This window comes from Lucilia cuprina, chromosome 4 (assembly GCF_022045245.1).
Source record: "Lucilia cuprina isolate Lc7/37 chromosome 4, ASM2204524v1, whole genome shotgun sequence".
Taxonomy (NCBI): domain Eukaryota; kingdom Metazoa; phylum Arthropoda; class Insecta; order Diptera; family Calliphoridae; genus Lucilia; species Lucilia cuprina.
Genome location: NC_060952.1, coordinates 74839298 through 74849645, shown reverse-complemented (window position 1 = coordinate 74849645; position 10348 = coordinate 74839298). Strand labels below are relative to the sequence as shown.

Below are 10348 nucleotides of genomic sequence, written 5' to 3'. Positions count from 1 at the left end.
GTGATAGGGCCTTATTTGACCCTAGCCCCTATATTTTTTTACTTGTTTTTGTTAATAGCCAGATATTTCTATTCTATTTTATAGCATCGGACGATATTGCCAAAATTTATAAAAAAAATGCGTCAATAGAGAATATGCTCCCATTCGTTTGCACTCTGCTGTTCTTTCAACCAGATAGACCAATATACATTGCTAGATCGTTTTAGAATATAATAAGGACCCAGAATATATATGTATATACTTTTAAGGGCGTGATGAGTTTGGCTTGTGTGTGTCCGAAGCCACTATTTCCATGTGTCACAAATGAAATGACAGAATCAATATACCATCTATCTCTCTTCTTTGATGATGGATATAAAAATATTATAAATGGACTTAGAACTTTATTATGACTCCAAAATGTTACGATAAAAACCATTATTTTTAAAACTCGATCGCAGATCGATCGCAATTATGAATATAATACAATACAATTTGCCACATAATCTTCTATGGTGCCAGAGACGAAACGTATTCAAAATGATTAATATCGGGTTTTCACCTAACCCAATACATCTGAACCCGCCGAAGAGGGCTTTAAGGTTCATAATTATGTTTAATATAATCGAATCTCTACAAAAATCGAGCCTTGATGGCCCTCATGAATTTTATATAGTGATAGGGCCTTATTTGACCCTAGCCCCTATATTTTTTTACTTGTTTTTGTTAATAGCCAGATATTTCTATTCTATTTTATAGCATCGGACGATATTGCCAAAATTTATAAAAAAAATGCGTCAATAGAGAATATGCTCCCATTCGTTTGCACTCTGCTGTCCTTTCAACCAGATAGACCAATATACATTGCTAGATCGTTTTAGAATATAATAAGGACCCAGAATATATATGTATATACTTTTAAGGGCGTGATGAGTTTGGCTTGTGTGTGTCCGAAGCCACTATTTCCATGTGTCACAAATGAAATGACAGAATCAGTATACCATCTATCTCTCTTCTTTGATGATGGATATAAAAATATTATAAATGGACTTAGAACTTTATTATGACTCCAAAATGTTACGATAAAAACCATTATTTTTAAAACTTGTAAAATTGGAAATTAAAAAGTTTTAATTAAAATTTATAATTTTATTATTATTTTTAAGCAAATCTTAATAAATAAATATAACGTTTTTGTTAAATATTTAATTGTATTATTATTATTTTTTTTATTAAAGTGCAATACACTTTTGCAAGTAACGGCATATGAATGTTTCAAAAAGTATACATGAACAAATTTTTTTTCTAAATTTACATATAAATACAGTTAGGGACAAAACAATTATTATTTTTTTATAAATTCAAATTTCTTCCAAAGTCAAATATTTTTTTTTTCAATAACTAAAGTTTCTAATGTTATGGTTTGAGTTTTGTAAGAAATCTACCAAAACGATAACTTCAACTTGTTTTGTCTCACACTGTTTACATGATCATTCGTCAGAATTTTAAATGACATGATATGAAAGTAATGCATTGTTTTAGTATTTAACTTTTTTTTTTGTCGCATACTCAGATAGAAACATTTGATAAAACCATTAAGTGCAACAGGTTTACTAAAATACAAAACATCATTTAGAATTTAATATAAAGACGGCAGTTCAAACGTTTATAACGTTCCCTTACTTAGAGCTCCAGTTTAAAAGAAATCTCTAAATAATCCGATTTTTCTAAAAAAAAATTAAATTGCAATCATGTTAAAATATTTCGATTTAGAAGAAAGTTATTCACGTTTTCCCGAAATTAAACGTGAAGAAGTACTAAAGGTACTACAATGGATTCATGCCCAACCGCATATGCCCAATTTGAATGAACACGCCGTTTTACTAGTCTTCTTTGCGTGTCGTTATAGTACGGAATATACGAAACAAGTTATCGATACAAATCTAACATGTCGTACTCATGTTGAAGAGTTTTTTGCAAATTTGGATTGTGAACGTCCTGATGTTAAGTTGTGTATGAAAACAATGTGGGTTTTTCAGCAATAAAAATATATTCCTTTAAAAATTATTTATTTGCTAAAAATATAAATTTTATTTAATTTTAGCTCAATTAGTCCACTACCGAAATATACTCCCGAAGGTTATGGGGTCATTATTGGTAAACTTGCTGATACGAACGCTTCCAATTTCAGTTTTGCCGATACAATGAAATTGTAAGTAGTTTTATTGTAATTATAATCAATGATATTTTTAAATTATGATCTAGACTCTAGAGCCAAGTTTGGTCTACGTTAGAGATTATAAGTCGCTCTATAATTAAGTCTACTGGCTGGTCTATGGTCAAAACTGGTCTATAATGTGGACTATAGACTGTTTTATAGTCAAAACATTAGACTACATTATAGTCAATACATACTACAGACTGATTTATAGTCAAGACGATAGACTGATCTACAATCAACATTACAGGCTGATCTATAGCCTAGACTATAGACTAGTCACGACTTTAGACTGATCTCTAGTCAACACAACATTGGTCTTTACTCAAGGCTATAAATTGATTTATAGCCCGACTATAGACCAATCTATGGCCAAGACCATAGCCTAATTTATAGTCATGACTATAAACTGATCTACAATCAAGACTATAGACTGATCTATAGTGACGATAATTGTAAGATCTATAGTCAAAATAATCAATAGTCAATGTTATCTAATGATCCATAGTCAAGACTATAAACTGATCTATAGTCAATACTATAGACTGATCTAGACTATATACAGATCTATATGTCTATAGTCAAGACTATAGGCTGATCTACAGTGAAGACTATAGACTAATATATAGTAAAGATAATAGCTTGATCTATAGTCAAGACTATAGCTTGATCTATAGTTAAGACTATAGCCTGATCTATAGTCAAGACTATAGCTTGAACTATAGTCAGAACTATAGACTGATCTATAGTCAAGACTATAGATTGATCTATAATCAAGACTATAGATTGATCTATAATCGAGACTATAGATTGATCTATAATCAAGGCTATAAATTGATCTATAGTCAAGACTATAGATTGATCTATAATCAAGACTATAAATTGATCTATAGTCAAGAGTATAGATTGATCTATAATCAAGACTATAGATTGAGCTATAGTCAAGAGTATAGATTGATGTATAGTCAAGAGTATAGATTGATGTATAGTCAAGAGTATAGATTGATCTATAGTCAAGAGTATAGATTGATCTATAGTCAAGACTATAGATTGATCTATAGTCAAGACTATAGATTGATCTATAGTCAAGTCAATAGTTTTATCTATAATCAAGACTATAGATTGATTTATAGTCAAGACTATAGATTGATCTATAGTCAAGACTATAGATTGATCTATAATCAAGACTATAGATTGATTTATAGTCAAGACTATAGATTGATCTATAGTCATGACTATAGATTGATCTATAGTCAAGTCTATAGATTGATCTTTAGTCAAGACTATAGATTGATCTATAGTCAAGACTATAGATTGATCTATAGTCAAGACTATAGATTGATTTATAGTCAAGACTATAGATTGATTTATAGTCAAGACTATAGATTGATATATAGTCATGACTATAGATTGTTCTTTAGTCAAGACTATAGATTGTTCTATAGTCAAGACTATAGATTGTTCAATAGTCAAGACTATAGATTAATCTACAGTTAAGAATATATATTGATCTCTAGTCAAGACTATGTATTAATCTATAGTTAAGAATATATATCGATCAAGTTTATACACTAATCTATACTCACGAACAGAACAGAAAATCTCTGTATTTAGAAATAAAACCCAATTCAAAATACAAATTTCAGTTACTTTCACTAAATATTAATCTTTATACAACCGAAGACCGGTTATTTAACTTTTAAAGGACAACTTGACATTTAAATTACTATTTAAATAAATAATAAACAATTATGGAATCATTTAATTTGTTTCAAAAATTGCATTTTAGTACATACATATATATGAATATATGTAAATTTAATTATTAAATACTAAGATTAATTGTATATCTAACCTAACGAGTATTTTTGACATGCTAGATTTGTTAGAATACATAAAAATTTAACACGCAATTGCAAATTAATGGAATTTAATAAAAAAAAAAACTTCTTAAAAAATACTTCATTTAAAGTTAATAAAAATACTTAAAATGTTATTATGTATTTTATATAAAAGACTTTGTAAAATTATTATCTGTTTTTTTTTGTAGATATTGTCTAATATTTGATGTTTGGGTGCTAGAAGATGGTTTACGTCCCGGACATATAATTGTCATTGATCTTAAAGGTGTCACACTGGGTCATGTGGCACGTGTTGGTTTATTGCAAATGAAAAAGTTTTTGTTTTATTTACAGGTAAGCTATTTCTCGTATTGAAAATTAATTGAAAAATTGAATTTGAAACCAGAATTAAGGAGGATTTTGACATTTTTACCCCTGACTCAATCGGACAGAAATGTCAAGAGTTTTAACGTGAGCACCTGCCTTGACGGCCTTATTTCACGGTGGCCTTTTTCATCCACTGGGTAGACTTGAGAACAGTCTACCATCGTCCCTTTATTCTTCAATGAAGAACGCAGGTGGCAATTTTTGTACATTGGTTCTGACCGATCCATGCACAAGTACTTTACTCGAGTACTCGAGCTATCTAATCTCTTGACCTCTGTAGTAATTCTGATATGAACAGAGTAAACTCTGAACATATCTAGACAAGGAAGGAAAATTCAATGGTATCAATATGTTTTCGGCAACAAAACCGAACGTATCCCAAAGGAACCTCAACCAACTGACCAGTATTGGCAATTGGCCACCCGTAGTACCAGATTTTGCGGTCTGACCTCTGGCAATCTATGCAAGGACTTAGCCAAGCAGTAGACCGTAACCAATTTTTCAGTCCCGGTCAGACTGGAGGTATTGGCCACCTCTTTATACCCAGGGATTGCAATAACACCAAGGCGGAGGTCTCGCCAAGGTAACATGCCCCCGGGGGGACTCGATCGGACACTTGAAAATATTCATTTTCGACCCGAGAATAACTTTCCATACTTATTTCATTATCATACATTCATCACTATCATTATAGGATGCCGCTCCTGTACGTCTGGTGGGCTTCCATTTTATCAACATTGTACCATTTATGGATAAAATTTTAGCCTTAATGAATCCATTTATGAAAAAGGAACTGCTCAGTATTTTACATTTACACAATACATTGGAGGATTTTTATAAATTTGTGCCAAAAGAAATTCTACCACAAGATTACAATGGACCCGAACCGGATATGCTTAATATGAAAGGTTAAGTTTTTTAAACAATTCTATTATAACTAAAATTTATATTGGTTTATTTTACAGAAGTGTATTACCAAAAATTACGCGACAATCGTCAAGAAATTATAGAGAATGAACGTTTTAATCGTATTAATGAAAAAATGCGACCGGGTAAACCTAAAAATGCTTCAGATCTATTTGGCATAGAAGGTAATTTTAAGAAATTAGACATAGATTAGGAGAATTTGAATATATGTGTGATATAAGTAACTGTTTTAATAAAGTAATATATGATGGGGTGTTTGAAATATTAAGCGACCTTTTTTCATTAATTATATTAAGTTTAAAATCGGCTGAACAAATGTCAAATGAATGAATTTGTGAACAAATTTAAGTAATAGTTCTTATCTATATTTCTAACACATAAAAATAGAATAATAACTACCACGAATGATCACCCCAGATTGATCAGTGTAATACGAAGAAATCTTTGGCATACTACTTATAAATTTAGGCAATAGATTTCAACGTTTTAAGTACATACACTGACAGGTAATGTCAGGGATATTAAACATAGACTGACACGTCTGGTGGCATTTCAGAATTAACTTTTGCAACATTTTGCCTGTGCTTTCATAAGTAAAGAATTACCTATTTCTTCGTCCCCTTAAACTTCAGATTCTAAGCAATGAAGAAATAGTTATTCCTTGTTGTTGTAACAGGTTGGCTATAACTGGATGTTCTTCCCTGGGAAAAAATCTTCCGGTTGATACAGCTGTTGCTGAGTTGACAATATTTGGCCGATTGAGAATCGGGTCGTTTAAGAGATACAATTGTTGTTAGGCTTTGCTGGCAGCAGAATGTTCCAAAACAGAGTCAATACATTCGAAAAAACAGTGATATCCATTTATGTCTAACCACCTGGTTGGCTCTCTTTCATTTCTCCTCATGGATATACTCTTTGTAAAAGAGACAATCATCGTAACTATTGACTTCCTCGTAGGACAAGCACATGTTAAAAAATAGCTAGTCTCCTAGACAGTCGGTGGTGGAGACAGGAGTAACCCTAAATGGTAATTTAAAATGATAGTTCGAGACTTTACGACTGAACTGCTGGGAAGGATGACAAGTATCCACACTAAGAAACTTTTTTGGGAAACTTTTGATTTTGCGTGAGAGAGAAAGAGAAAGAATATCATTCATCTCTCTCGCGGTACTTAGTTTCCCGTACTCGGAAACTTGTTTTGTTATTCTTCTCATTCGTACAACAACAAATCAATGCAATTTATACGTATTTCAGAAACAAACGTTTCTATGTGTGGGCAGAAGGGAAACTTCAAAAGAGAATTAAGAAAAAGTTTCTTAACAAAAGTTTCCTGGTATGGACCAGGTCTAAGTAGATGCTGCCTTTATAAGTGCGTGTGTGGTATCACGTATGGAGAGTTGACAGTTATTGCGACATCGAACTCTTGACCATAACTATAGATTCCGAAAATTTCACAGAATTTATTCTACGGTTCTCGTATTTTGAAACATTATTGTTGTTTTGACAGTTCCACTGTTGCCGATTGTTTTTTTTTTTCCTTTAAAAAATATGGAATCTGAAGAAACTATGGAAACTAAACTTGAAGGTACATTTTAAGTTGCGCCAACAGTTATTACTGTGTTTTCATATTTGAGAAAACAGCGACCAATTGTTCCTCTTATTCATACTCTAAGAAGTGCCAGCAAGACAAATTTTAGTTAATGTCTTCTGCGTGCGAGATATAATGAAGCCGTCGAAGACTACCTCTAAGGTTTTCGGGGTTCGTTATGAAATCGTTATGAAAAAGAGACATTAAGAATTTTAAAGCAGTTAACCTTAGTATGAAGTCCATATAGACACTTGTTGAGATGATGTTTTATACACTTACACCATTGAGATTTCTTCTAGTAGCGTAGAAAATTTTGCGGTGTCTACAGCACCTGTCCTTCGGTAGGGTGGCCTCCGGTAGGTTAGTGTTCTAGCCTGGTAGACCGGAGGTGGTGGGTTCAATTCCCACCTGAGGCACTGGTTAAGGAGCGCACAACAGGATCGATAGAGGCCTAGGTGTATTTCTTCGAATTTGATGTATATATGTACATCCTCCTTTCGAACTAACTAACAGCACCTGTTGAAAATGGATTGACTATCTGCGTACGTAGGAAGCTTAAAAAGTATGTTTAATGAGTATTTGTAAAAATACTCCTCTTTTTCTTATGGTATATGAACTTTGACCTCTTAATTCAACAAATTAATGTCTGGAAGGAAACAGAAGAGTATTTGTGAAAATTCTCTTCTTTATCTTAAGGTATAATATCTTTGACCTCTGAACTCAACAAATTTGTATCTGTCACAGAAGTAGTTGACTACACTGTCGTATATGTACATCTGAATGGGAAATATATTAACGGCTTTGTTTGGTTTTCAAATAGGATTAATATGGACCAATTGACGAATCGCGAGTGCCAGCAATTGAACAAAATATTCCACACCAACTCACCACTGCCTCTTTGTATATCTTACACGCATGTTGCATGACTGCTTACTGACATGAGTAAGTCTTTACTTGAGTCCTTTAAGGTCCCTTTGTAACGTCTGTAAAGACAAGAAAAATATTTTGAAGGGAAAAATATTGATATAGACAGTAGTGAAAATACAGATATAGAACATAGAATAATAGCGCATAAAGATGAGATCAAGACTGTGTTTCAAGAAAAAATCGTAGTGTGTATTTAGTTACACACCCATTTTGACAATTTCAAGAATGCTAGTATACACCCTGGTTGAACATCTGATAGATCAGATAAATCAGAAAAGTGAGACGAACCCAGCGCCTGATGACGGAACGATTCCAGGGCCGAACAGTTACACAGAAGATGGGTAATTGTTTCCTTCTCTTCTTCATTTTGACAACTCCTACAAAAGTCATTGTATGGAATACCAATACGTCTAGCATGGTTTCCGAACTTTGAATGACCGGTAAGAACCGATAACAGAGCGCTGAGATATGTTCTGTTTAGCCCTATATATAGGATGTTTTATAAGAATCCGTACGAGGCCACAGTAGCCTAGCGATCAAGCAAGTGTGCTCCTGAGATCACCGTTCCTGAGCTGATATAAAGCAATAATCAAGTATTTGTTTCTTGATGACCATTAAGGGGACATCACAGAACTGGTCTATATCCAGTTTGGTCATCCTCGTGCCGGCTTTTGTCAAAATGTCAGCAGTAGTATTGCCAGTTATATCCCCGTGTCCTTTGACCCAAACGAGGGTAATTCTTAAATGTCTCGCCATCTCATTTAGAGACGTCCGGCATTCTTGGACAAGTTTTGATGTAGAATACAAACCTATCAGGGGACCGGAAACGCTTTGTAAAAAAATTGCAACCTGCGTGTATGATACACAAAGAGGCAGTGGTGAGTTCGACTTCATTTCACACCAACTGTACTGCTGAACATAACCCAGAAAAATCTTTACTTACCCGGTAAGTAGGCAAGTAATATTGGAGAAAAGTGTAAGTAGTTACTTTTTGGGTGAATAACTAATTATTTTTGTTCGACGATGACCAAAAAATAAAACTGGCTTTATAGTTATTTTTTATGTTTGCTAGTCTATTCTCTTATTCAATGTCCCATTAAAAAGTAATTTTATCATTCCATCTGGAACAAATGTAAATATCAACATTTCTTGAAAGAACTTCCAAAATCGATTACGGTTAGAAAAACACAATTAATTCCTTATTAGACATTCGCTTTAGACAATTGACTACAAAAATAGTAATTTATGTTATTGATAACGACAACTCATTACCATGTAATGTATGAAATAAGTACATTTGAAAATATTTTTTTGATAATCGAAGCAGCAATTTTGTAAATTTTTTAAAGACATGCAAGTTTGTTTAACAGAATTTTGTAAAAAACCACATTATTTAGTGGTATTAGTGGACAAAATAAATTTGAATTAAATAATATAATTTATAGCAACGCTTTATCTAATTTTAAATAAAACTATTTTATATTATAAATATTTTGAATTCATTTCATTTATTCTTGATGTTAATAACCAATACCTTAATGATAAGGTACTGTATATTGTTTTTAATATTGTTTTGTTTTTTTTTAAGTTGTTTCAATAAAAGCTTATAATAACAGTTCTAGCTTAAATAAAATACATTAGATATTAATAGATGTATACATATGTACGTGTGAATTTAAATTTTTAAACAAGAAAATAAAAAATGGATGTATGTATGTAAAGTATGTACAAAGTTATAAATAGTTAATGGAACGTTTATGATATTTTTTATGTTTTAAATAAATCCAAATTGTAATTATAAAACGAATGATAAAATAATAAGGATCCTTTTGTAGTTTACTCATGTTTTAGCAGGATCAAATCTTGGGCTTCAAGGCAATTTTTATACAATTTTTTAATAACAGAATCTAGTCCGTTCTGAATTTATTTTCATGCTTTTAAACATAACAATACTTTAGAAAATGAAACACTTTAATAATTTCATAATTATTTTAAAATACCAAATATGAGAAATTACATTCGCGTTATTTAAATCTTGTTTAATATCATTCGTTTTATAAAAACAAACAGTGAATACCTTTTTAAACCTTTAAGTTAAGAGTTAAATATAAAATAATAACAATAAAATTATAAAACTAATTACTTAATTAAATATTATTATAAATTATATACAAAAAATGCTGGCGTTTTTTCAAAGAAAAATCGTTGCATGTTTGTTTTTTTTCCTTTCTTTTTATGATTCTATATTTGTATTAACATACATAATAGTTTATAATTAAATGAATTATTTACAGTGAAGTCAACACTTTTGAAATTGTATGCAGTTAGCCAGTAAACGAATTTTATATCACAATTTTTTATTTTAATTTTTCACACATTTAATCTGTCATAATTAAGTAATATTTAGTTGCTGTTGTTGTATGGATGCTACCGATGCATTTATGTTTTATGTTAAGTTAATTAACACATGTTTAATAGTTT

At 31.4% G+C, this 10348-nt stretch overlaps 1 protein-coding gene across 1 annotated transcript; it reads left to right on the top strand.

Moving 5' to 3' along the window:
* Nucleotides 1-1642: 1642 nt before the first annotated feature.
* LOC111682400 (clavesin-2) lies at nucleotides 1643-5620 on the top strand. The gene is made up of 5 exons (XM_023444351.2): nucleotides 1643-2005; nucleotides 2084-2191; nucleotides 4248-4392; nucleotides 5120-5333; nucleotides 5391-5620. The coding sequence occupies exons 1-5, from the start codon at nucleotides 1731-1733 to the stop codon at nucleotides 5543-5545; spliced, it is 897 nt and encodes a 298-aa protein (XP_023300119.2). The 5' UTR covers nucleotides 1643-1730; the 3' UTR covers nucleotides 5546-5620.
* Nucleotides 5621-10348: the final 4728 nt, after the last annotated feature.

What these genes read in the sequence shown, in the direction of transcription:
- LOC111682400 (XM_023444351.2), top strand. Translation starts at nt 1,731, where the DNA reads ATGTTAAAATATTTCGATTTAGAAGAAAGTTATTCACGTTTTCCCGAA. An exon ending in TTTGCCGATACAATGAAATT is followed by an intron (nt 2,192 to 4,247) that starts GTAAGTAGTTTT and finishes TTTTTTTTGTAG; the next exon opens with ATATTGTCTAATATTTGATG. An exon ending in GGATATGCTTAATATGAAAG is followed by an intron (nt 5,334 to 5,390) that starts GTTAAGTTTTTT and finishes TTTATTTTACAG; the next exon opens with AAGTGTATTACCAAAAATTA.